The 27,458-nt window shown below is 41.3% G+C and overlaps 1 protein-coding gene across 4 annotated transcripts; it reads left to right on the forward strand.

The window, feature by feature from the left end:
- Window positions 1-25,826, forward strand: phka1a (phosphorylase kinase, alpha 1a (muscle)). 4 transcript variants are annotated; one of them, XM_008294263.1, is made up of 32 exons: window positions 1-380; window positions 3,627-3,785; window positions 3,945-3,992; window positions 5,700-5,868; window positions 6,747-6,829; window positions 6,954-7,034; window positions 8,406-8,504; window positions 8,599-8,745; window positions 9,145-9,198; window positions 10,009-10,131; window positions 10,209-10,304; window positions 10,389-10,496; window positions 11,522-11,600; window positions 11,724-11,858; window positions 12,552-12,661; window positions 12,744-12,888; window positions 13,034-13,112; window positions 13,359-13,426; window positions 15,480-15,641; window positions 15,725-15,819; window positions 16,318-16,463; window positions 17,030-17,183; window positions 17,466-17,624; window positions 17,693-17,822; window positions 18,590-18,691; window positions 19,000-19,115; window positions 21,034-21,063; window positions 21,919-21,963; window positions 22,129-22,290; window positions 22,842-22,895; window positions 23,409-23,609; window positions 23,694-25,826. In XM_008294263.1, exons 1-32 carry the CDS (start codon window positions 303-305, stop codon window positions 23,865-23,867), a joined length of 3,591 nt encoding a protein of 1,196 aa, XP_008292485.1. In that variant the 5' UTR covers window positions 1-302; the 3' UTR covers window positions 23,868-25,826. The 4 variants fall into 4 exon arrangements, with proteins under 4 accessions (XP_008292485.1, XP_008292486.1, XP_008292483.1 ...); XM_008294261.1 differs by having other exon boundaries at window positions 2-380; window positions 13,359-13,522; XM_008294264.1 differs by lacking the exon at window positions 21,034-21,063.
- The last annotated feature ends 1,632 nt before the right edge of the window (window positions 25,827-27,458 follow it).

Raw genomic sequence — 27,458 nt, forward strand, 5'->3', positions numbered from 1 at the left:
TTTTGCAGAGCGTCACTTGTTCTGTCCCTGACCTTGTGCTTTTATTTTGAAGACGACGTCACCACACTTCCGCTAACTAGCTTACCGGAGCTTGACGTCGCCTGTGTCGGTGGTTCTCCGGTTGCCGCCGCCGCCGACGCCGCTGAGCTGTTTTTATGACAGCCAGGCTGCAGCTCTCTGCGCTCCGTGACAGCTTCCCTCGTTTTCGGCCGAAAAAATGACTTCCGTGCGGGTTTTTTAGGGACTTCGCGTTGTTTCGTCACCACCTGAAGCCGCCCGGACGGAGCCGCTGACTTGTCACCATGAGAAGTCGGAGCAACTCGGGCGTCAAACTGGACAACTATGCCCGGATAGTGCAGCAAACTATCCTGCGGCACCAAGTGAGTGTCCACAAGTGCTTCTGTGTTCTCTGTACGTCAGTTCATGGAGTTTAACGGTCATTAGGGGACGGCTAGTCCTCGAACACAGCGGCGCCGTCATGTGTGCAGGTAACGTTAGCTCGAGCTGCGGTGTTTTCATGCTGCCGCGGAGGTGAAGCGATATTTCGCAAGACTGCAGAACACACACTCACACTCAGGCGCGTGCGTGTGTGCGTGTGTGTGTGTGCGTGTATGTGTGTGTGTGTCCTCTCAGTGATTGTCCTGCAGTTACACTCATGCATGCTGCACTGGGACGCATTATCTCATGAACTAAAGTGTCTGAACATCTGCTTTTATTGGACAAGTCAGTCACACTTACAAGGAGTTTAACTCTTTTTATTCGCTCTCAAAGCACGAACACACACATGCATTCAAACAGGAACAGCAGGTTAAAGACAGAAACATGACTGTTTAACTGTGAGCATGTTTAAAGTGAAACACAAGTTGGAGCACATCCTGCTGATGACAATGAATATAGTCATTAGCTGTAAATACAGAGTTATTGGTCGTTTATATACAGGCGGTAGGTGGCTGATGGAATGAGATATTAACTATATATGGTGGTCCTGAAGGTTTCCACAGTCGACATGATGCTGTTGAGTAAATCTGCTCTCATGAAAACCCTCCAGTCTTCTGGGTAACTTTCCAAAAGTTTTTATAACCTGGCTGCAAGGATTTCCCTCCATGCAGCTTCATTAAAGCAGCTTCATTATAGCAGCTTCATTATAGCAGCTTCATTAAAGCAGCTTCATTATAGCAGCTTCATTAATGAGGACTAGCTGGCTGGCAGTCTGCTGCTGCTTCAGCCTGAAGGAGGCAACTGAGTTTATCACCACAAAAAGCTTCACCTTTAGTTGATATTAATAATTATTGATGGTTTTTAATGACCTATTTAATTAAAAACCTGCAGAAAAAAAGCTTCAATTTGAAATTCAACCTTTAGCCTATTTATCGAGGCATACAGGTAATAGTTTTAATGTTATCAGAATAATGAAAAACATGCACACATACCTGTATAAGTAAATACATATTAGGGAATGATGTCACTTTGATAAATAAAGAAGCAGGTGAATCTGCGCTGCACGCTGGGTTTTGTTCATACAACCAAATTATGTGTTTTGTCCTATGGTGACAGTTGAATACGTTTCTTTTCAACTGTTCTCATTGCTGTTGTTAAAGCGTCCATTGCTGTGTGCAGTCAAAAGCGAGGAAAAGCGATTCTTTACTGACTTTATTTGTGCACAGGGGCGTTGTCATGTTGAAACAGGAACAAACACAAGATGTTGCTGCAAAGTTCAAAGCACGTTATTGTTTAAAGTATTCCTGCATACTGCACAAGACTGAACGATTAATGGAAATATTATTAAAATAATGCAACATCTGAATCACAGGAGCTGCAATTTTGGAAAAAAGGTATAATGTTTGACAACTTAGCATTAAAAATGAAGCGCTGTGATGCTGCAGAGATGCCCGGACCGACCAACAGTTTCCTCCACATGGTTCATTCTGCCTCAATTCACGCCTGACCATCTTCAATTTGACAGACTTTTATTTAAAAGTGGTGAATATAGATTGAGTTCATGCCAAATGTCATAACTTGAGTAATAATGTAGCTGGAGACCTGGCGTTTTGCAGGCTCATTGATGTGTACATCCGGTCTTTAATGGTCCGGCCCTGCTTTGATAGAATACTACAAACCAGTTATATGATGGTGCAAATCTGGTGAAAAAAGTTGTTGTTTCTGTCTGCTCCGATACCAACCATAAACCCTTTACTGTTCACCCTGAGAGGATGATTTTATATATTTTATATATAGATATTTTCCTGTGATTGGCACCAATGGGAGCATGAAATATGAGCATATGGTGCCAGTCAGAGGCACTTTGTGAGAAGAAAATTGCGCAAAAATCGACATCTCTGTACATTTTTCCCCCAAAAGTTGAAAAACCAGTGACTAAAACTTTTATACGTTTCACTTAAACAATTAGACAAATACAGGATGATCAGGCGTGATCTTTTTAAAGCTCTCACATTTTCAATTATCCCACTTCTTCTTGCAGACAGAAGAAACTTTAGATGAGACGTGAAAGTGGACAAACTGGGCGTGAGGTCACTTTTTGAATCGATCCCAAGCGGCTGCTTAGCCGAGCAGCAGTTGTGTTCAGTCCACTGCTCAGATGGATCACTGCACTCAGAGCTGCTCTCTGAGAGGCTGCAAGCCGCCCAGAGTCCTTTACAATCCGTTTAATTAGAACGATAAACACACTGGCAGTAAATCTGTCTGCTGCTGCTGGCTGAGAGATACAGTCAGTTAGAGACACACAAGCTGCTCTGAACACAGCAGACATCAGTGATACCCACTTTAGACTCTGTGTGTTTGTGCAACTCAGAAAGAAACCGCTGTGTGTTGAAAGCCGGTTTGATGTTGAAAGAGCTGTCGGCTGTGATAAAACGACTCTCAAGACAAACTCCACATTCGGCTGCTCTTCAGGCAGAAAAACGAGATGAATAATCGAGGAAGAAACTTGATGCTGCATAGTTTCACATTTCCTCCTCCGAGTGTGAACGTTATCAGCTGAACAAGCTGCAGCATCCTCATCACAGCAGGAAGAATCAGGCTTGATGGGAAATGTAGTTTTAGCAAGAGGAAAGAACCTGGCAGTGATTCAGCTTCATCACCAGAGACTAACAACCTCTGACCTTATGGGAAATAAGAAGTTGCGTGTCAGCTGCTGAATGCATTGCTGCTCGTGGGTTCAACGTATTTATAAACGCTGATGAAAGTTAGCTTCAAACTTGACTTTTTTTATTGTTTACTCACATTCAAAAGTAGTGTTTCGGCAACATTGGCTTTCATTTGGTTTGTTAAAGTCCATTTAAGACGTGGGATACGTAACATATGTGTCATCCACTCGAGATTGGACAGGAGGTCAAGTGATGTGTGATGCTCTGATAAACAAAAAACTGATTCTAAACTAATAGCAAGCTAATTGAACTGCCCAACAAACTAATAGTCTTGTTTATTTCTGATTTTCTAAACACTAAAAATCCTGTCCTCATGATTTTTGAAGTGAAGTAAAGTAAAAATATAATCATGTTAATCGCTTCACACCACCTCCAAGTGTGTTGTTTGTGCGTACATATCTGTTGACAGTTCATACGTGTGTCTTTCACTTTTGACCGCTGACCTCCATCTGTGCCCGACAGGATCCAGTGACCGGTCTTCTTCCAGGCAGCCCGGATCAGCCGGACGCCTGGGTCAGAGACAATGTTTACAGCATCGTGTCGGTGTGGGCCCTCAGCCTGGCCTACAGGAAGAACGCCGACAGGGACGAGGACAAGGCCAAGGCCTACGAGCTGGAGCAGGTAGGCGCGAAGAACATGGAAAGTAAGGTTCAGAGTTCAGGTTTTATTCAGTCAGACGGCATGAAATGAATCCGGGCAGAGTGTTTGTTGGGTGTCGCGTTTCTTAGCGAGCGGCTAAGAGTCGATAATGTTGACATTTAACCGTCTCTCTCTCTGCAGAGTGTGGTGAAGCTCATGAGAGGTGTCCTGCAGTGCATAATGAGGCAGGTAGGATGTCTCGGGGTTTTGTTGATCAGTGTCCTGCTTTTTTTTCCCGATGCAAATCTGTCCCTCTGCATCTGTTAAGTACACAAACACACACAGGAGCGTCCATCACCCAGCTGTCACACCTTCTTAAGCTCCAGATAAATCCTAGTAACACAAATCATTACTTTTTTGTCGCTCTGAGGTAAAAGGAGTTTTGCATTGGTTCTAAATTCTCTCTCTGACGGCATCAGTATCCATGCAAGTGGAGTTGCAAGCAGATTTGCAACACTGAGTGGAAAAATAGAGTCCATGTGTTGCGTTGCTATTGATTAAATAAACTAAAAATAGCTGCAGGAAAATGGGTGGTGCTCTGGTCTCAGATGTTGCAGTTCTTGTCGGGTTCGATGAGATGCAACGCTGAGACCAGAAGGTATGCTACTGGTTACGAATCTGCATCCTGACCCCTGCAAGAAGCCGTAAACACAACTCTGACATGTTAGAAAGGCCAAATGTGTTGGCCAACAGTGACAAACACGGAGACACATTCACTTGGAGTTGTGGTGTTGAGCTTCTGAGTCCTGCACAGGTCCAGTTTTGCAAACCTACACCCGCAAAGTCCAGAACCGGAACCAATCTGTTACCAGCAGTTATCTCAGAGTATAATCCAGACCTGATCAGTTAGTATAAGATAAGTGAGTGAACACACGGGCAGTCCCTCACTTTAAAGTGCTTCATTTTACTGGTGCTCTTGGAACACTTAAGAATGAACCCAAACCTCCATTAACTGCAGTCTATTGTGCAGAATCAGTCACTGTGACATGATGTGCCCTTGAGGTTGCTGTAAAGAAAAAGGATATCGTGCACAGTCCTGGTCTCAGCTGGAATCTTTAAAAAAAAAAACACAGTCTCTTTCACTTGCTGCGTTCTCTTCTGGTTTTATAACATGAAATGATTTAGACATTAAAAATATTGCAGCAGACAGTTGTTTTCATTTCTAGTTTGTGCAGATTAACTGATAAACAGCCAAAACATGAGAAGTTTTAGTTGCGTAAAGATGGTCAAAGTGTTGTCTTGTTGAGGCTCGTATTAGAATTTTTCTGACTGATGCATATTTAATTAGCGATGATTCAGTTTATCAAGCGTCCCGGTGACGGTGAGCCAGACTGCACAACAAAAGGACTCTTAAAGGAGCTTAAATGAGTGGAATTCAGTCAATTTTAATGTTCTGAATTAAGCTTTTTCTTCTATGACAAGATGAAATTACTATAAGCGACTCGTTTGATTCGCTGTTAACACAAAAATATGAACCGTGGCAGTTTTAATAAGTATTATTAATGAGTATTACTGTTATGTTGAGGAACATTTCTTGAAATTCAGGAAAAAAAACTTGAGCTTTTAGGTCAGTTTTTGGTTCATTCAGAGGATAAAAACCTGCATTTAAAAAAAAATCATATTCAAACAACATAACTGGGAAAGCCTAAAACAGCCAGAGAATCTTTAAAGGTCAAGTTTGTCGCAGTTATACTCACATAAATTTACTTGTTATCGTTCATGATGCTGCAAACTGCAGCATATCTTCATTCTATATTGACTCGTGCATCACTCAGGTGTTTTCTGCTTTTGAGATTCTCTTCTTAAAGTTTGATTAATTACGTCTTTTTAGCTTCACTCTCCTCAAACAAACTCAAAAAGTCTCTCCACCCGTGTTGTGCTCCTCTGCTCCTGCAGCTGGATAAGGTGGAGAAGTTCAAATACAGCCGAAGCACCTCCGACTCGCTCCACGCCAAGTACAACCCCAGGACCTGCGCGACCGTCGTCAAGGACGACGAGTGGGGTCACCTGCAGGTGGACGCCACCTCGCTCTTCCTCTTCTATCTCGCTCAGATGACAGCGTCCGGTACGAGAGAACTTTTCTGTTGTTTTAAAGACAGATTCTAGCAACTGAAGCATCTGAATAATGACTTGTGAGCGGCTGATAGAGGCTCTGGTTACCTTGATGCTGACTTCGTGGTGATTGGATGAAAATTAACACGATGCTTCCTGAGGAGCGGCTCACCTGCTGCTAGTCCAGATGTGAATTTACTGAGTTACAACAGGCAGATAGGAGGTCTTAGTCATATATTTTTAAACTTTTTAAGATTTATTTTCAAGCATTTTTTGGGCCAAGAGACATGAAATGTTCCTTTTGATGCTTTTCTTGGAGTCATGTGGGACAAAAGCAGCTAATTCCAAACACGTCTGGGGAATTCTGGGTATTTTAGTTTTAATTAAGTTCTTGTGATTCCTGTTTTTGTGTTGGTTTTCAGAAAAATTAAGGTAATATGTAAGAAAAATGATTGAACCGTATTTTTTTTTGAGGAAACAGAACAAGAGCAGCTGTGATATTAAGGCACCAACTGTGGGGTTTGTTTCGTAAAACACAATAAACTGAGACGAATGATTATTTTCATCCTCGATTAATTTGCCAGTTCTGTTTTTAAGTCCTGGATTCGTCTGACAGTATACAGTTAAAAATCATTTTACAATTTCCCTCACACCAGAGGGACATCTTCAGTCCATCCTGTTTCGTTTCAGACCAAAAGATGTTCAGTTTCCTGTCATGTCTGACCAAAAAAACATCAAATCCTCAGATGTGTGAGAGCAGAAATATTTAACATTACTGCTTAAAAATGACTAAAGGTTTAGTAGTTTTCCTGTCAATCAGATGTCTTTAGATGTCATTATGTTTGAAGGCATTTATAAATGAGTGTGTGTATGTTTTCGTGTGTGTACCAGGCCTTCACATCGTCTACACCCAAGATGAAGTGGACGTGGTTCAGAATCTCATGTTCTACATCGAGGCAGCTTATAAAGTGGCTGTAAGTGCTCAGTCATTCACTTTCAAGTGAATTTTTTTGGAAAATTAGAACATAATTTGTGCAGATGGAAGCACTTTTACTCTGTTGTCTTCTCTGTTCTCAAATCTTCTTTGTTCGTCCACAGGATTATGGGATGTGGGAACGTGGAGACAAAACCAACCAGGGCATCACTGAGATCAACGCCAGCTCCATCGGCATGGCCAAGGTTAGCACGCAGACGTACAGTAAATACAGTAAGAGGCTCAGGAAGCAGCGAGAGCAGAGCTTCATCCACGCAGGCAGAACAGGTGCTCCGGTAAAAATCTCTGGCATGGAGGAAGGTGCCCAGCGGCCTTTACGCTGACCTTTAGACGACCCAGTCTGAGTCTGGATCGGATCGGAGGCGCTGCTCTGGTGCTGAATGTGTTCAGAGTGTCCTGATGTCAGAATGATTAAATGTGGTCATGTGAAGTTCCGACGTTAGAATCTCCTCTCAAGAACTAAAGGTGCTGCTAGCTAGATGAGGTTTTTGATGTTAGTGGGCGATCTTTGACAGATCTCAGTCCATAATGATATGCTGAGGAAGCTTTAAGATAACTGATAAACATTGTTGTCGGGAAGTTTTGGCGTTCGGGATCAGGGTTTCCACCGTCTGTGTCCGTCCTTGGCTGCCGGGAGGTATCGGGTTCGCTGTGATCTTCCAGGAATGGCTCCCCACTCAGAAATAACACAGCGCTCAACACACACACACACACACACACACACGGTTTAATTTAAGACTCTGGAAAGAGGCACCGCTGCAGGATGTTCCCTGCTCCGACAATTACACAAAGTAGTGAGTGTTTATAGCAGCAGCAGCAGCTCTGAATGGAGGAGCTTTGATGTGAAATATCACTGTTAGGTTTCCACGCACACCGTCGTCTCTGCTGCACCGTTTTAATATTTATTTAGCTAAATATGCACATCAACACATGCTTTACCGGTATTACTGATTAGTATTGGCTTATTGCAGACACATGAATGTTGGTAGATACAAGAAAAGACATTTTTAGGAAATTATCAGGTGTTTCTTATAACATTTTTATTGTATTGAAGGAACATTTTACCATTAAGTGTATATTTATGTACGGTAGCCGATCATTATTATCAGCTGCGTTTGATGCTCAGACTACGCTGCATATATGTTGTACTTTAATATCCGAGGAATCTATTTATTTATTTCTATTTTTTACTAAATCAATTACATAATGCATTCATAATTGTAGTCGATGCTTGCTGGGTAAAAAAACAAACAATCCGTACATTATCTAGATGAACTAAAATGGCTACACAGCATTAAGTGCACTCTATAAATCAACATAAAAAGTGCGTATTTGCAGCCCATTAAATCAGTTTAATCTGGTTATTTACAGTGAAATGACAACAACAGACTCCCAGCATGCACCAGATGATTAAAAACAAAACTATTTACTGGTGATTCCAGAGAGGATATAAGCTGTAAAACAACAATTATACAACAATTATATAAATAATGTAAACTGTGTTGTCATTATCTTCTCCTTAATGATGGTTTGTGATAATGATTTGTGTCCTCCAGGCAGCTCTGGAGGCTTTGGATGAAATCAACCTGTTTGGAGCAAAAGGAGGACCTGGATCGGTGGTCCACGCTCTGGCTGATGACATCCAGCACTGCCAGGTACCTCCAGGTCCACATCACGACCAAAGGCCCCATCAGCATCTTTAAAGTCTACTTTATCCCCCACTTTCCTGTGTTTTCTCCGCCTCATCAGTCCATCCTGACGTCCATGTTGCCCAGAGCCTCCATCTCCAAAGAGGTGGACGCCGGCGTCCTGTCCATCATCTCGTATCCGGCCTTCGCTGTGGAGGACATCAGCATCGTGAACCTGACCAAGGAGGAGATCATCTCCAAGCTGCAGGTGCGCGAGAGTTTACCTTTAGCTTACAGTCAGCACCGACATCATCAACATGGTGGAGGTTTAAGGATTCAATTTTTCTCAAAACTGGCTGATGTTAAATTTCTGTAAATGTCAGAGAATAAATTTCCCAGAAACACATGTTTTAGAATGCCTGCTCACATTAGAAAGCTACGACCAACAAATATTAAAAAGACACTTGAATGCTGTGGCAATACGAAGCCATTTATGACACACAGATGTGGAAAATTATTGAACTGTTGTCATGAAGAGAAAGCTAAGGCAGAGCAAATTAAATGTGAAGTCTGTGTGAGCAAATTGTAGCCTGTTGCATACAGCCTCGTTTTCTACCTCCTGCTGTTGAATGTTTCGTCCTCGTTGACGTCTTCTCTCTCTGCTCAGGGTCGATACGGCTGCTGCAGGTTTCTCAGAGACGGACACAAAACGCCTAAAGAGGTAAAGAAACCGAAGGAATCTCATTAGATCGCTTGGTTCGGGTAAGAAAAGGACAAAGATGTCATTCCATGGCGCCTGCATGTTATGATATTTTTATAATCAAAAGCTGAAGATGCCAAAGAGGTGGATGTTTGTGAAGTTCAGACGCTGAGCTGCAGGTTACATCTTGATTATTGATTATTAGTCTTGTGTGGAGGTTTTAACTTTTCTCTTTATTATTATGAACCCCAGTAGAAGCTAAACACGTCTACAAACAGGGCTGCGCTTTTTTGTTTTTGGAATAAAACAGACATCACACAACAAACTTTCCAAATAAGTGAATCAATTTGTAAATGTTCATTTTTTTAATGCTAACATGTTTATTTGTGGTCAGGTTTTCTTATTTTAGGCTTTTCAGTCGTGCCTTTTTGTTTCCACAGGATACAGACTTTTATCAGGATGTTGACATTAGAAACTAAAAAAACCACAAACCTGTTGTCATATTAAACATTTTCAGGAAGGCAGAGAAATACCGTAACCCTCATTCCTTTTCTTTCTCATTCGCTATTAATCTTAAACATACGTTTCTCCCAAAGTTTGGTGTCTTTATTTCTTGTTTTTTAACTACTGAAATACACAAAGCCGGCAATTCATGCACACAAATGATAAAACTTGGTGTGATATTGGCAAAAAAAAAACATTTTTTTGTATAATATTTGCCATCAAGTGACAAGTGAGTCGATGAATCATCCAATTTTTGCACATCTTGAGGTCATTTAAGAGCTTCAGCAGCTGATGGTGAAATCCGTCTCTTGTTCTGCTTCTGTGCAGGATCCCAACCGACTGTATTACGAGTCTGCAGAGCTGAAGCTCTTTGAGAACATCGAGTGTGAGTGGCCTCTGTTCTGGACCTACCTCATCCTGGATGGCATTTTCATCAACAGCCCTGAGCAGGTAACTCTCACCCGCCGTGCTCGCCGTACACACACCTGATACCTGCACGGACGCTCACAACGTTTGGTGTGATCCAGGTGCAGGAGTACCAGGAGGCTCTGGAGGGCATCCTGATCAAACAGAAGGACGGGATCCGCCTGGTGCCGGAGCTCTACAGCGTTCCTGCAGACAAGGTTCGTCTTCAGAGGGAGCTTTTATGACTTGGTCGGCTGCAGGGCTCTCTGGTTTTATATTGATTTACGTGTTTATTCAAACAGGTGGAGGAGGAGTACAGTAACCCTCACTCAGTGGAGAGAGTGCCGATGGGCAAGTGTCCTCTGAAGTGGGCTCAGTCTCTGTACATCCTGGGAAACCTTCTGTCCGAGGTGAGCTTTAAATAACTCCAGAAACAGGATAAATCATCGTTAAGAGTAATAAAAATGCACCTAATTGGCCCTTTTGTGCAGTCGCCAAGTGAACATCACAGAACCGCAGTTATTAAATTAATGAGCATAAATGACGTCATTTGTTTGTCTCCATGAAAATACAGGACATAGAATAGGTTGAGGGGACACTCGTGCCTTCAGTTAATTTCTCTTATAGTTTAATAAACCGTTTTTTTATATTTATAACTTATGTGTGAGGTTCTCTCCTTTTCCGAGCCTTGCGCCCGGCTGTCAATCCGCTTTTTCTTTTTTGTTTTAAAGTGCTAAAATCTGAACTATAAAACTGGTTCCCACAGTTCTGTTCAAAGTTCTGCATGTACACGTGGTGCACTCAGTTATAATGAAAACAAAAGTGTGTTGGAAGATATGTTTATTAATTATAAAACACCCTCTAATTTCATGTATTTGTAGCTTATTAATTATCTTTAAGTGAGTCAACTATCAATATGTCTAACCCTTTGCCGACTCTGGAGTCATATTTTTTAAATCTTTTGCAGTATTTTGGACCATTGTGGCAGCTGCTGTTCTTATTAATGACTTCGTAATTTATTTTTAACTACGTGTTTGTGAAGCATTTCATGTCCATTTAATTAAAATCTGAAACAAATGTAGGGTTTTTTTGGCTTGTTAAGTTCATTACGCTTCAGTTTTTTTGGCATCAGGCATTTATTTCACAATACAGATGATAAATCAATCAGTTGTCTTGTGAAAAATCAACTAGTGGCTCAATTTGTGAATTTAAAAATTGGAGAAATTTGCTCTAAAAGTTATTTTAAGTAAAAAAAAAAAAGATGTTTGTTTTTCTACAGATGTATAAAGAGTGTTACGCAGCCAAAGATTTCAAAAGTGTTCCTGACAATCAACGCACAAGCTTTGTATATTAATAACGATTATTTGAGTTCATATGTAGATGTGCAGGTAAAGAACTAAATTCTTATTAATTTGGAGGTTTTTATTGCTTTCAGGGGTTTCTGGCTCCCGGAGAGATCGACCCTCTGAACCGACGTTTCTCCACCGTCCCCAAACCTGACGTGGTCGTACAAGGTGAGCTCAGCGCTCGGGTGTCCGTTTGTGGTTTCAGTCAGACATGATTTAAATATTTCTCCTTGTTAAATGTTCATTTTGTGGCTCTTTGTATGGATTAAAACGTCCTCTCTCCTCCTCCAGTGTCGGTCCTGGCAGAGACCGAGGAGATTAAAGAGCTGCTGATGAAGAACGGCATCGACGTGGAGACGGTGGCCGACATCCATCCCATCCACGTGCAGCCCTCCAGGGTCCTCAGTCACATCTACGCCCGACTCGGTACAACCTGGGTTAAACGTTTTCAGCAGTACAAGTCACCTGTATTGTTCCTCAGTTTTGTTTTTTGATGTCGAAGCCCAATTAGTCGTTTTGTGAGTCAGAAAAACGTTTATGCTGACAAAAAGGAAAGTTACGACTCTTGATTTATGTACAGTTTTGTCAGTTTGGTCGTCATCATTTCAGCCGTACAGCAGGAATGAAAGTTCAAAGTATTTCACTTGATTTCTTTTATGTTTATTGTCTGACATCACTAGAGAACAACTTCTTCAGCAATTCCAAAAGGGTAATTCTCAGGGTTTTTGTGTCTTATTTTCTGATCATTTATTCCAGTGATCTTAAGAAGTACTCCTTCATTTCACCTCCCTGTTTGTTTACCTTTGTGTTGCTGCAGGTTTTGCATTCATATGATGGTATTCAGTGCAGACTTGCGAAATATGTGCAACCTTGTGAGATTTTTCTTTTACATGAGAGCGACTGATCCTGTTGTGGCAGGTTCAGGACAGACTACAGCATGATATTGGCTGTTACTACCAGAAAATGTGATTGTTTTATCAGTAGTGTTGCATTAAATACGGGTGAGGAAGATCTTGTGCCATTTAGGGGTTAAACAGCTCGGAGAGAGTCACAGGCAAAAAGCTGCAGGTCGTCACTGTCAGCTGAAACTTTCTGAAGTTACTTCTTCTGCGGCTGCAGGTCGCAACCCGAGGCTGGGTCTGACAGGTCGGCCCTACAGGAGGATAGGAGTCCTGGGAACCTCCAAGTTCTACATCATCAGAAACACCATCTTCACATTCACACCTCAGGTTAGTAACAGCAGGGAAGCTCTTCTGTCCAACTCGTGAAAAGTGAAATCTTCTCATCGTCCCTCCTCCGTTCTCCTTCCAGTTCATCGACCACCAGCAGTTCTACATGGCGCTGGACAACAAAATGATCGTGGAGATGCTGCGGACAGAAATCGCCTACCTCGCGTCCAGATGGAGGATGACCGGACGGCCAACCGTCACTTTCCCCATTTCGCAGACGATGCTGAGTGAGCAGAGACGTTGATGCGTTTTTTGTTTCCGCGACGTGTTCTCCGAGACTCAAATACGTCCTGTCTGTTATATGAAACACAATTAACGCCTTTAAAAGCGCTCGATGATTCTCAGTTTTGTGTATTGATTGTGTTTGTTTAGCTGAAGATCACACAGACCTGGACCCTGCAGTCTTGGCGACGCTGAAGAAGCTACAGGATGGGTACTATGGAGGATCAAGGTGAAGAAAATCTCATTCTCTTCTCTCTCTCACAAGTTAAATTTTGCAATAAATCAAATTTTTTCTTTACCGGTTATAAGGTTTTCTAATCCACACATTTCTTCATCCTCTCTGTTTTGTTTATTGTCAGGCTTTTATCGATACGTCATCATCTTAATTTGCATATTCAAGTATTACACAGCATAAAATCGCTTCTAAAAGCAAAAGAATAAACAGAAACCATGACTTCTTCCTCCTCCTCTCCAGGATCCAGACGGGGAAGCTGTCGGAGTTCCTGACCACTTCCTGTTTCGCTCACCTCAGCTTCCTGGACGGTAAGGGTTCTGGCAGCATGGGTCGCCACGACGACGAGTATGATGATGATGATGATGACGCCGATGGATACGTGCATGAGTTACGCTGTGATGATGGTAAGAAAAAGAAAAAGAAAAGCAGAGGAGAGGAATGGTGATGCCAGCTGTGGAAACATAAAGTTATTTAATGTTTGAGCTGCCAGGTGGCGCTTTTTTGTTTTTCACGGTTGGTTTGACCGTTCCCAGCAGTACGTACTTATATAATACATCACCTGTAGTAGGAGGTAGAGGTACATACAGGAGAAATAAGTGTATTTACCTTTATGTACTGCTACTACCAGGATTAACCCACTGCATTTATACCAAATTACACAAGACTCACTAAACTTTAATGCTTTCTTTTATTTATTTTAACATTCTTTATGTCTTTTATTTCAAACCTAAGTTGAGCTAACCCTTTTCTGAAATCTAAAAACACTTTTTAAACCTGCTGAACTTGAAGCAGCTTCTGGTTGTTCTTTGCTCCTGTTTTTACTCACCGTGGCCTCGTTTTTCACTGCAGTACAAAATCCTGCACCTCTACAAAAACAACACAGCGATGAAACAGTAGAAAGAACGCAAAAATGTCTTAAATCATTCAAATGAAAAAACTAATTAGATTTTTTTGTTATTATATTTTACAAAAAAATGAAAAAAAGCTTGAATCAACATGTACAAGTGTTCAAGTGGCTAAAATATTTCTACATTTCTACAACCTCTACAAACTTTTTTACACGACTTACACGACGAGCCATGCTACATTTATTTATTCATTAAATATGTTTTATTTTCATCTCTCGCTCTATTTAAACACAGCCTGCAGTTCACCGAATAATCACTTAAATGACTATTGATCGCTGCCAGGTCGATCAATGTCTTCTCAGTTGTGCAGAGTGCATCATTTTTTATTTATTTTCATTTTTTGGCCTTTTTTTTGGATTGAAACAAAGAATAAATTGATGTTTTTTCCCCTGAAAGTCTTGATTTTAAGCCAATCTTTGGTTATTTTTCCTGACGTAGCCGTATGTCAGAGTTTCTGGCTCTAATAAATGCTGTAACTTTGACCATTCTTTGAAGGAAAACCTGCTTTTTATGGCCTGTGAATCACATTATTCTTATTAACTGTCACTTCATGCTTTATCCTCCTGTCGTCATCGTCACTGACCTCTCTCCCCCTCTACCATTTTAAACTGTGGACATTGGGACACCATTTGGGTAATTTGACTTACATTAGAATTAAAAATGAATCCATTAAAAATACCTCATCAATTATATAAAACATTTGGAACCCTTTCTTTGACAAATATGGCTTGTGGTGCATTTTACATGAAAAGCGGAGAATGCTGAATTTTACTCCTCAGCTGGAATGAAAGACTGATAAAAGCATTAACAGCTGCTTGTGTTCGGTGCACGACTGGTTGATTTTAGTGTACGTGCATGTGTTAGTGCTGTTTGCATCATGTTTTGTAAGTGTTTTGATTGTGGTTTCTAAAGCATTGTTCTAATTTTTACCGTTTAAAGGGTCATTCCACCCAACAATTCACACAAATAATATAAAATTTAAATGTCTGCAGTTGCTTCAACTTTAAAAATCTGACTGTGAATAAGACTTTTGATGCTTGAAGCACTAAAACATAACAAAATTTTTCTTCTAATTGGAATCCATCTGTCAGACAAAAAGTGGTATTGTGACTTCTTAACTCCACAAAGAAAATGCTTGGATGGATGCCCCCAGGTGTGCATGCAATCACCATTTTTTTGTGGGATTTATGTGAACAAACCTTTTAAAATGTGCTCATTAATGTAAATAATCTAAAATAACAAATCACTGTTAGCTATTTTAGTTCTTTTCATTGATGTAGACAGTTTAGATGGTGCAGTTTAAATGTTTCTGACTTTTTAAAGATGTGAAAGAAAGACAGGTGAGTTGAGTCTTGTGGATTCAGAAACCCACGTCCATTATTTTATTTTATTTGTTTACCATATCCCACCAATCCTCATCCCTCCGCTCTGCTCTCCCTGTCCCCCCCTCCAGAGGCTGATGACCTTGCTCAGTACCTGGACCACCTGTTGGCCCACGCTGCTCCCAAGAAGCCCAAAATCCAGAAGGGAGGTCTGGGCAGGTTCAAGGCTGTCGCCACTAAAACCAAGGAGATGGTGTCTCTGAAGAACAAGGCTCAGGGCCTCAACGTGCAGAGTGAGCGGATCCATGATGTTCAGACTAAAGCTGCACTTTCTGTCCTCTCAGGAGGTAACAACGCTCTTTGTTTTATCGTCCAGACGTCAACATGTACCTGTCGAACAAGCTGTTTCATTCTCCTCAGCCGTCGCTCAACTTGAATCTCCCAGACTCGTCTGCACCGCAGCAATCTCAGGTCCGCTCTGTTCTTTGTTTGTGCCACCTTTTTCCTCTGATGCACAAAAATTCCTCATGTGCAACATACTTTTAACACACCAGACCTCCTTAGAATCAGCTGATTTGTTTTGTGCAATAACTTAAAATAATAATTTTCTCACGGAGGGACATTGTGAGAGTGGTAAAATGTGAAAAATTAAGATCCTATTGTGTTTTGGCTTTAGATCAGACACCTGGAGTAGAACACACATGGATTTGTTTTTGTTTTTTTTAACAGAGCTCAAGTATGTTTTCTAAGCCCTGAAAGTTTCGCGTGTCCATCTGATGCACTTTTGAAGTTATGAAGGCTTAAAGATGATGGAAAAAACAATGTGAATTAATTTCAAGGGCCTGTAGCTTAATATTCAGAGTTATCATATGTAAAAAGTCATTCTGAGGGTGTCAGGTGTGAAGCACTGCGTGATTTGTCATGTAAAGACCCTCCATCTTTTACTTGACCTCCATGTTCGTCCTCCAGGGTCCAGAGGTGACGGTCACGTCAGAGAGCGGGATCCCCAGAGATGCCAGCGGCGCCATCGACTACAGCACTTTGGCCCAGCTGCTGAAAGACACACAAAGTCTCCAGGACCAGGCCGATATCCTTTACATCCTCTTCAAGGACAAGTGAGACGCTTTTGTTTAAATCGAGGTCCAGCTAACGTGTCAGCGTCTTTACAGAAACAAACATCTGTAGCCGCATTAGCAGTGTGGTTCCTGAGAATTAGAATTTTAGTAGCTTCTAAAAACCTTCATTAGCATGTTGGCATTTAACAGCGTCAGCAGTAAACTCTCTCTGACGTGCACTTCAGATGAAGAGGTCAAAATAAGCAGCGTTGCATTTAAGTTCTGGTCCAGTTTGTGTCATTCTGATGTTTTGAATTAAAACAAGTCTGTGTGACGTGATGATACAGGCTGACTGCTAACTCACTAATTGGAGCAGTTTTCATTATGTCATTCTTAAAATTATTATTTTTTGGAATTTGTGCCTTTTATTAGTTTAGTTCTGGGCTGATCTTGAGTCAAACTGGGCCTCCCGGCTGACAGCATCCATCTGAAGATGCTCTTTTCTTTGAGATTTGACATTGTTGTGTTCTGTTTTGATCCTGTATGTGGACAAGTGGCACAAAATACACATTATGAAACCATTATTACTCAAACCCTCTGTGTGTTGTGTCGATCCTTTATAACAGGGGTATGGACTGGGACACCCAGCTGCACGGTAAGGGCACCACAGTGAGATCTCTGCTGACCGACCTGTACGAGAAGGCGGGCGAACTCAAGCACTGGGGCCTCATCAGGATGATCTCCGGCATGCTGAAGAAGAAGGTGGAGGAACTCGACTCGGTACGACGAGCACACGCGTGAACATACGGACGCAGTTATAAATAGAACAGAGCAGCAGTCGTTGGCTTATTTCGTCTGCCGAGGAGGTCGTGTTTTATTGTATGTGGCAGACTATTTATGGACTTTAGTAGAATATAATCAAGGATGCTGACACAGATATTGTGCCATCAGTGAACTTTATTTCATCTCACATTATAAAACTGAAAAATTAAGTCAGTTTTTTGTCAATAGTTCATCTCCTAATTTACCTCTCTCTTCTGATTGGCTGTGATCTCTCTGCAGGCCTGTTCTGATTTGCTGGCCCACCAGAAGCACCTGACGGTCGGTCTGCCTCCTGAACCGAGAGAGAAAACCATCACGGCTCCGATCCCCGCGGACCAGCTGGCTGCCCTCATCGACGAGGCCAGCGACGGCAACATCAGCGTCGCCATTCTCACTCAGGTGAGTTACACCCTCCTGCGAAACCGTCTTCCTGGGTTCCTCCCTCACTCTTTCTCTGTCCCCACCAGGAGATCATGGTGTACCTGGCTATGAGCATCAGGACTCAGCCCAATCTGTTCAGCGAGATGTTCAGGCTGCGTATCGGACTCATCATCCAGGTCATGGCCACCGAACTGGCTCAGTCCCTCAACTGCTCAGGTAAGACAGAGACAAGGTGTTCTTCTGAGTTATTTACTCAACGAATTGGTTTATAGTTTGCTGTAAAAACTCATCATGACATTTTAAAAGTCTAAAACAGTAACATATTCAGTTTATGCCTGCAGCACAATAAGAAAACCAAAAAACACTTGAATTGGAGAAGCGGGAACCATTTGTTTCATCATTTACTTGCATTTTTGTTGATCGACTAATTGAATAATCGACTGATTGTTTTGTTTTAAAATGAAGTTACCTGCATGTCATTTGTGCTTTTGGGTTTAATAATAATGTCAGACTGTACGAAAACTGTAAACTCCAACTTTATACAGAGGCTATGATGTGAAATTTCGATGCATTTGACTTCCAGAAGCAGGAAAACCTTTTATTATTATATATACTTAAAATAAAATCCCCTTTCCTGCCGTAAGTTCAATTTAACTTACTGTCAAACTATTTACGTCTTTAAAATAAGTTAAAAATGACAAACAAATGTAAATTTCGTAGCATCTTCAAACCTCTTCTTTTACCAAATTATCCTCTAAATGTTCTTGACTGTTGACATAAGATCACTTAAGGCCACAAAGTAGAGAAAGAAGTTTTTAAAAAGTCACGAGTTAAACTCTTGCATGCCAGAAAATCTTCTCACTTTACAATATTTTGGTCCTCAGAACTGTACAACGTTATTTCACCAGTAACAACTTTTACATTTAAGAAAACATAGAAAAGAAGTTTTGTCATGTTTTTCTTTTTTCTGTGTGTGTGTTTAGGAGAGGAGGCCACAGAGAGTCTGATGAGTCTCAGTCCGTCTGAGCTGAAGAACCTTCTTCACCACATCCTCAGTGGGAAGGAGTTTGGAGTTCAGCGCAGCGGTCAGTCCTTTAATCTGCATCTCACACAGAGCATCTCCTGGTTCTGCTGTTAGGTTTTCTAAATGGGTGTCATTGCATGGCAGGATGCATCTTTGGCTCCACGCTAAACAACAAAGTAGTCACCACAGTTTACCTGCAGTTAGCATATTGCTGTAGATTCATGTTTCTCTGATAGAGATTCATGCTGAAAGTAGCATTTTTAACAACTTCTCAGCTTTTTCCTGCTAAAATACAGACTTTTTAGCTCTTTAGATAAAAATCCATGCATGTTTTTTGTTCTATTCTTGTGCATTTTTCCTCCTCTGCAGTGAGAGAGTTGGACGCCGGCGTCAGTCCTGCCATCTCCATCCATCATCTGGGCAACGTCGGCGCCACCAAAAGCGAGAGAGCCGGCATCAGCAAACTGAAGAGCGACATGAAGATGGTAGGATGACGTGGTCGTGAGATCAAAACGCACCTCTCGCCTCAATGTACATTACTTTGCGATCAAGAGGTTGCAGTGTCTGATATCACATTTCCCGCGGTCCTCTTTGAAGTCGTCTTCGCTGCTCCCAGCGCTCCTGCCACGGTGACTGTCGGGAACTCCTGTTTTGGCCACTTGCATGTGCACAGTTATGGTTTCACCAGAGCAAATATCAAATTGTGTGTCAAACTGAGCCAACCTTTGTGTTAAGATCATAACTGGTGAGTCGACGGCAGCGACCCAGACACCAAACGGCAACCTTCAGTGGAAGAAACTGCAGTTTTCAGGGCTGAAGAAGACGTATTTTCACCAAGAGCATGCTCATTGTTTAGTCTGACATTCAGTTTTATTGTGTCGTGCAAAGGGAAATTTAAATCACACATTATCCACATTATCATCCCACTAAAAAGCTCAAAGTGCTGCAACTTTAAAACAGGACTGAGGCAGAAGAAGCATCAACAAACATAAATAAACTGTCAGGGTGAAGTCAGCAGCTGTTCAGGAAGAGGAGGAGGAGATGAATCGAGGCAGGAGAGGAACTTAATGTAGAAAACGCTGAGCTTCTTCTCACCTGACTTTTGTCTTTCTGCAGCTGGAACACAGGTTGTCTTTGACGGATCCCAGTAAGGTGATGATTAAATTAGGTGTTAATTCGCCTGACAGAAAGAATAATTGTGAGTAATTGTTGGTAAATTGAAGGTTTTAAATTGGAGGCATCAATTTTTGCTCCTAATGAGGTTTGAATAGATGAAATGAACTGAATTCTTCCAGCTGATTTCAGTCTCTTATCGATACACTAGACGGTTGTGTGTTTGTAACTGAGTGTTTGTGTTGCAGATGGAGCACAGGTTGTCCCTGACTGATCCGTTTAAGGTGATGATCACATGGAGGAACATTAACTGTCGCAGTATTTTATTATTTATTATCGTGCTGATGGTGTTAATTCACCTTCCATGTAAACATCACCAGAAAGATCCATCAGCGTTGTATTATCTGTCAAAAATAAAGCGTTGGATTGGTTAGGAAGGTCACTGTTGCTACAAACTTAACTCCAGACCCGCTTACTTGCTCCAGAGCTCTCAGCTGTGGCCCACAGTCTTCATCAGCAGTTTGCTCTGTTGTCCTGACGCTGTAGAAGCTTCATCTGTATTTGTGAGCACTTCTAAGTCGGCTGACAAAACAAGCTCAAGTCAAGAGTCACTCACTTGCTTTTTTTCCTGAGCTTTCCACCTAAGTTGAGCTCGTTTTGTCCAGTGCTGTTTCCAAGGTGGAGGAGGATCTGTAGATCTCAAGTTTTCAAGAAGAACTCCTCCAATTTAACATTTGTGCACAATGACAAGTGAGCAAACTCCACCTCGTGACGGAGACCGATGTGTGCTTCAGTCGAAGCTCCAGAACAACCGAGTTGAGTTTAAGCAGTGAAGCTGAGGTTTAAGCTTTGCTGCAGGAGTCCAGGCTGTGTTTGTCAGGTCCGGTTACCGAGGTGACGATGGTGTTGAGAGGAGTCACTGCAGCTGATTTCAGTGGTGTTGAGAAGGAACTGATGGTCATTGACTCTGCTGTGGAAGAGGAATGTGGCTTTACTGATTTAAAATGAGCTCGTGTCTCTCCGTTGCAGATCGACCGCAGGGTGTCTTTGGCCGACTCAGTTGAGGTGATGAAATTACAAATATAACCTGGAATAAGTGAGGACGAGTTAGAAGAAGTCTAATTGCAGTTTGAGACGTTGTAATTAAGTTTTAATTTCTTCTGATGCAGATCTCTGACTGATGATGGTGTTAATGAAGATGATGAGGTTTTTAATTAGATTTAGGTAGAAACAGGTTTTCTAGAAGTTAAAGTCCTTAACGCAGAGTGGATTTCTTTTTCTTCGTTTCAGCTCGACCAGCCGATGGCTTCCTTCAGAAAGGTGACAGTGGTGACGACGTTAACGTCCGGGTGTTGATTAACCAGAGACATCACCGGTTTTGGAGCCGATTAACTCTGTGGCTGAAACTTTAATATCTCTGGTTATTATTTGCTTATTGGTCGCTGCAGCTAACCACTGCTTCCATTACTGATCCGCCAATTATGTTATTGATTAATCGGTAAACAGTTGAGTTTATATCGTTTCACAAAATAATCACAAATACTTTTTAGTCCAGTTCCAGATAAATTTGATGAATTATCAACTCTTCTGTTAGCTGAAATTCAATGAATAATTTTAATTATTAGTTATAAAATTGTCTCCAAATGTTTGTATTTAATAAGAGAGAATCAAAAAGGACACAGAGGACTCTAGTATTTAAACAAATCAGCCAATCAAACTATTTTTATCTTGAACTTTTCAAACATATTCAATGTGATTGACAAGCGACTGACAAAATTTGGTAAAAGTACGTTTTGAGACAAACTCACAAAAATATCCCAAATATTTGATGATAATAATTAAAAGGTAGTAGTGCAATCACTACAATTAAAAATGGAAATAAAAGCATGTGTTAGATCGTTATTTCATAAATCAGACACTAACCAGTTTGCTTTTAAAGCCGCTGCTACAAGACGATGAGCGAGTGACGCTGAAAACCGAATTTTAATTCATTTATTTTGTTTGTTTTCTCACTTCATTTCTATCATTTTCTGCCTTCATTTTGTTTCGTGCATGCTCAGAATCCGCCGGCTTTGGGGCTGTTCAGATCCACGACTCACTCTGTTGTCACGTCACAGGGTTTTTCATTTTGTGCATCTTTTCTGTTTGTTTCTATTTTTGTTCTCTGCCTCTCAGGGTGGGCGATCTCAGTCACTGGACATAGAAAACATCGAGTCTGGGGTAAAGACTTCACTTCATGTGCTGTGTTTTGTTTTTGGTCCTCCACACACCACTTTACATCATAATGTCAGTGTGTTGGGTTGCCTGAAAAAACCGCCAGAGGGCGCTGTTCCTCTAAAACAAACACAGCTCCAGTGATTCTTTTTTATGATCCCGACTGTTCAGAGGTACCGGCTGCCGTCCATAGAGTCCCTCGATATTCCAGAGAGCATCCCGGTCGCCAAGGATACCAGACACGGCCAATGGCTGCGCAGGAGGCGACTGGATGGAGCGTTGAACCGAGTGCCGATCGGGTTCTACCAGAAAGTCTGGAAGATCCTGCAGAAGGTCTGAGAGAGTTTTTATTGCGCAAGTCTGGTCCCTGTTTCCTGATAATAAAGCAGTGCTTAAAAGAACGTTGATGCAAATGCTATCATTAAAATACACACTTCACAAATCATAAAGGGATGTAAGCAACTCAAAAAAAATGTTCTAGACTGAAATTTAGTGTAAAATTAAAGCTCAATGTGCAGCGAACATGTGCAGCTTTAGCTTTTTAATTCATGTTTCTGGGTGCAAATTAAAGAGCTTAAATTAAAGTTTGATGGATTTTCCTGCTTGTGTCACCCAAAAGTCGACCATCAGAGCAGGGAAGACGGCGGACTTAACAGAAGCTGCTTTTTTCTCAAATAAACAACATTGATTGATGTTAAAGATAGAATCAGTGTAGACTTAAAAATGTTTTAAAAACTTTTATGAAAGTCGTATATCTTTATGTGGATTCTGGAGTTTTGTAAAATGATTTGAAAGGAGGATAGAAACACCAAAAGGTATCTGAATTGGATTAGATGTCATAAAGAACCTTCCTACAGAGTAACGATCACGCTGTTGTCTTGCAGTGTCACGGTTTGTCCATAGAGGGATTCGTCCTTCCTTCTTCAACCACCAGAGAGGTGAGACGCTTCAGTCAGCTCCAATCTGTTCATACATAACATTGACAGGAAAAGACTATTTTTTGTGGCTTTTCTGGTGTTTGTTTTTTTTCCTCCTCTTATCAATTAAAATACAAACACTTAGTTTGGGATTCATCATTATTAAATCCACTAATTATGCATGAAGCTTTTTTGGAGAATGTTTTCATGTTTCAGGAGATGAACCACTACTTTTTGAGAAACAGGAGTTATAAATAATTTACGTTTAGGAGCTAAATTTGATTATTAGAGGAACGGAAGCTATTATTTTTACCTACCGTAGCATTTTTTGCATTAATCTTTGCTAATAGAAGAAAAGAATACAAAAGATTTTAAATTGTCAAAGTTTGAATCATCATTTCACTTCTGTCATACTTAAGTTTAGAGGAGTGATCAAACTGTTGGTTCTTGAGGTCCTCTGATATATTGAAAGCCTGTCTGGACACTGAAGTAGGTCTGATGTGTTTCTTTGTCCTCCTCTTGTTTCTCCTCCAGATGACCCCAGGAGAGATCAAGTTCTCCGTCCACGTGGAGACCGTTTTGAACCGAGTCCCTCAGCCCGAGTACCGACAGCTGCTGGTGGAGGCCATCCTGGTCCTCACCATGCTGGCCGACGTGGAGATCCAGAGCATCGGCTCCATCATCCATGTGGAGAAGATCGTCCACCTGGCCAACGACATGTTCTGCAAGGATCAGGTCAGCATCAGCAGCTCGGCCCTCTGCTCTGTTAATGTTTTTGTGGTTGAGTGAGGCAGGTTTTCATCTTCCCCTGTCCTCCAGACGGACCTGGGAGCCGAGGAGCACATCCTGGAGAGGGACCCGTCCACCGGCGTGTGCAGGCTGCTGTATGACAGCGCCCCAAGCGGCCGCTTCGGGAGCATGACCTACCTCACCAAGGCCGTGGCCGTCTACGTGCAGGACTTCCTGCCCAGCGGCTCGTGTGCTGTGCAGTGAGAGGACGGTTTTTACATGAACGTAAGAATAAACTACCAGTGCATTAATAGGATCCCATCGTCAGCGTGTGTTACTGCAGAGTGTGTAGCGGATCAGGTTGTGTTGTTGCATTTCTGGGCTTTATGTGGAAGTAGTCACCTGATCAGACCTCAACAACGGACTCACATGTGTTTGGTTTTGTTGGTAATTCACGTTTTAGAGTGTTTTGGAGGAGCATTCACACACTCGTACTGGATCAGCACACCAGCTGTAGCCGTTACATGAGCATCATCTTCTCATTTTAAGACTGGTGGGATCCTTTTCTTTTTGCTACATTTTTCTCAACAGAAATCACTCATGCGTCTCCTAAAACATCCCCATGCCGCCTGTGGCACTGAAACTCTCTAAACAGGTCACAAATATATATATATATATAAAGGTTACATCAGCTGAAGGTTTGAGCAAATGCTACCATCATTGTGGTAAATAGGTCACAGGATCCAACTGTAAGTCACAGTTAATCAAATGATTGGTCCTGAGCCCCATCACAGCTGTGGAGATAAAGTCGTTCTCATCACACAGGAGAGCGTTATTAGCTATTTTAACAGTTTGATAAGCTTGCTATCACGTGGGATTTAGTTTTCGTGGATTATTTTGCATCACTTGGTGCACTGTCCAGTCGTGCACGTGCGTCAAATATGTAGCGCACGTGCTGCAGTGGGTTTGTCTGAATGAAGCCGTGAGGAACATTTAAAGTGTCTGAATGCAGACACTTGAACAAATTGACAATCTTACAGATTCTTTGTCTGAAAAGAAAGATGGCGTATGGAGCCAAAATGAACAAAAGTGCACGTGTTCACCACTGTCAGGAGGGAACATGTCGCTGGTAAACATGTGTTTTTAAATCGTGGTCAGTAGAGGCACAGAGGAATGAGCTACACAGACAATACTCTTCTAATTCTGTTTTTTAAAGGGATTTTCTGACAACAAGAAAAGAAAAAATTTAACTTAATTTCCGTCCTTTGCTCATTGATGATGTTTTTTTTAAGGGAAGTAGCTCAATGTTTTCATTAAACCTGTGGAGATGAATGTAATTTGAGCCTGATTGTGTCATAAAGCAGTTTCTTTATATGTGAACTATCATGAAGTTCCAGCCAGACGTCGTACAGTAAATCCTATCATTGTTGTGTTCGTCACTGCTTCTGTACATGTGTAACCACTGTAGACACCTGAAGCTTCAAATAATTCTTCCTGTTGATCTAATTTATTGCCACGCATGCTTCGATTGTAGCTCACTCATCCAGACTCACATACCTCCCGTCCTACATGCTGTACGATGTATAAAATAATTTACCAAATAGATAACCTATCTACTATTTATTTTATAGTTCTTAACCGATAATTAGCTCAAGTGTTTTAAAGGAGACGCGGCTGTTTAATAGCCCGAACAATCGATGCACTTATTAAAGTTTCCGTGTGAGTGAAACCACAGGATTGCAGTTTTTATTTTTAACTATGCAAAAATAGCAGAGTTTGGAATTGTGTAGTCATAAAAAAAACAACTTATTTTGACACGTTTTTAGCTTTTGTTGTGCTAATTGTGCATGTAGTTGCTTCTGAACGTAGTGCAGTGACCAGATGTTTAATAGGAGCCTCTCAGTGCCTTAGGTTACCGCTGCCATCGGCTAAACTGTGACAAACTCTTTGACACACATCTGTTTTACATTGTTTTGAACATATTTGACTGTTTATTGGTTCAGCACATGGAGAGAAAAGCGGGAATAAACTGAAGGTAATTCAAGAACATACTTGATCGTGCCTCTTATTTAAATGTACAACAGCCAGTCAGATGTTTGGTGACATTCAAACACACTCCATGTGAACCACAAACCATCCTGGCTGAATGAGTCCACTGGGCAAACCTTTGGCTGTTTTTGTTGTTTTTGGAAATAATTCTGTAATAAAACTGTAAAAAATGTGGTTGTTTGGAGTGTTTTCATTTTGTTTTAATCTCAAAAAACGATCTACTTGCTGTTTTTAGCTTTCAGTTGCATCCAGTTTAAAACCTAAGTCATCTCGAGGCACTTTACAAAGTCACGTCCAGTCCCCTCCATCCATCCATCCATTATCTATCTATCACTGCTTAATCCTCATTACGTCCAGACCCTACAGTCATTTATTAAAAACAGAAACCAAACTGAAGTTGTCATCAGTTCCAGCCCATCAGGAGGTCAGATAGTGTCTGCAGTCACAATAAATGCAGGTTAAAGGTGAAGTGCATCATTTTTTTGTTTGGGTTAAGTCATCCAGCGACAATAAAACTGTTTGCAAAACACATTTGGTGCCAGGCTGTTGCTCCCATTTGGCATAATAATATCATCATGGCAGTAATATTCCATGAAAGTTTGTCCATTTCTGTAATCTGAAGTCTTTTCTCAGTTTATTGCTGCAATTTTCCACCTCAGTGAAATAAATAAATCACATTAACCCCCAACAACTCTTAAAAACTGAGATTTGCAAACAGTTGATAATTAAAATGTACTTCTTCGTACTGGAAAATTAAAAGCTGCCTTAAACAAGCATATATTAAACTAAGGTCTACTAAAGGAGCAACTTACATATTAACAGAATGATTTTATGTCAGATATCTTTACAATTTTCTGCGGCTTAACAGAAAATCACCAACTGGCTTTGTGTGCATTCCAGCACAAAGAGCAGCTGGACTCATTTTTATTTACTCTCTGGAGAAAACTCTCAGATTAAAGTATGCTTCATGGCGTTTTTCAACTTCAGTCCCGAAGCCAAAGTTGAAAACGGAGGAGGAATGCTCGTTACTCAAATCCTGGAAATCAAGTTCACAATTAAGTTTAGGCACATGTAGATAACACTGATGCTGACGACAGCGGGGGAGTGTTTCATCTTTTTTTTTTTTTCCAGAATGCGTTTCAGGTGCTTTTAAAGGGAAAACGCGAATGATTGTGTAAAGCTTACGTAAGCGCAAACAGGTTTTTATTTTTAGGTAATCAAGAAGAATATTTGTTTCACTTGCCATCAAGTTCAGACTCCTTTAGGACGAGACTTTGAACTTGGCAGGATTTCAGACTGTCAAGGACGGCAGCATTATTGCAATATTTAGGAGTGCAGCAGCTCAGCTGGGCTCTGACGATTACACAACGCTACTGTATGTGACCGTACGGGAACCCAACTCAAAGGGTCACTGACTGTTTTCTCCAGAACGGACAGTGACATGCAGCCTAAAGAAATGGTGACAGGCCCCAACGATCAGGACCGACAATGCAGTCCGTTTATACTCAAAAACACAATGTGACATCTAAACAAACAAAACAACTAATGCAACAGTTTGTGTTCATCTTTCTGAACTATGACAACTTCTGAAAAACGATGTTCAACCACCAAACTGCACTGGGCTCAGGGCATTCGCTGTTGTGACCTATTTAAGGATTGAATGAAAACAAGCCTTCAAGCTTTGATGTACTTATTCAGCATTATTCCGAAAACTTTTTTTATGTTGGAAAATGTAAAAAATGAGGTTGTTCCAGTATAAAGCAGGGAGAGGAGGGGACTTGAAATCTTAGCCTCAAGGTGAAGAAA

This window comes from Stegastes partitus, unplaced genomic scaffold, assembly GCF_000690725.1.
Source record: "Stegastes partitus isolate 25-593 unplaced genomic scaffold, Stegastes_partitus-1.0.2 Scaffold952, whole genome shotgun sequence".
Taxonomy (NCBI): Eukaryota; Metazoa; Chordata; class Actinopteri; family Pomacentridae; genus Stegastes; species Stegastes partitus.

What these genes read in the sequence shown, in the direction of transcription:
- phka1a (XM_008294261.1), top strand. Translation starts at nt 303, where the DNA reads ATGAGAAGTCGGAGCAACTCGGGCGTCAAACTGGACAACTATGCCCGG. An exon ending in AGGCAGCTTATAAAGTGGCT is followed by an intron (nt 6,830 to 6,953) that starts GTAAGTGCTCAG and finishes GTTCGTCCACAG; the next exon opens with GATTATGGGATGTGGGAACG. An exon ending in GGGTACTATGGAGGATCAAG is followed by an intron (nt 13,113 to 13,358) that starts GTGAAGAAAATC and finishes CCTCCTCTCCAG; the next exon opens with GATCCAGACGGGGAAGCTGT.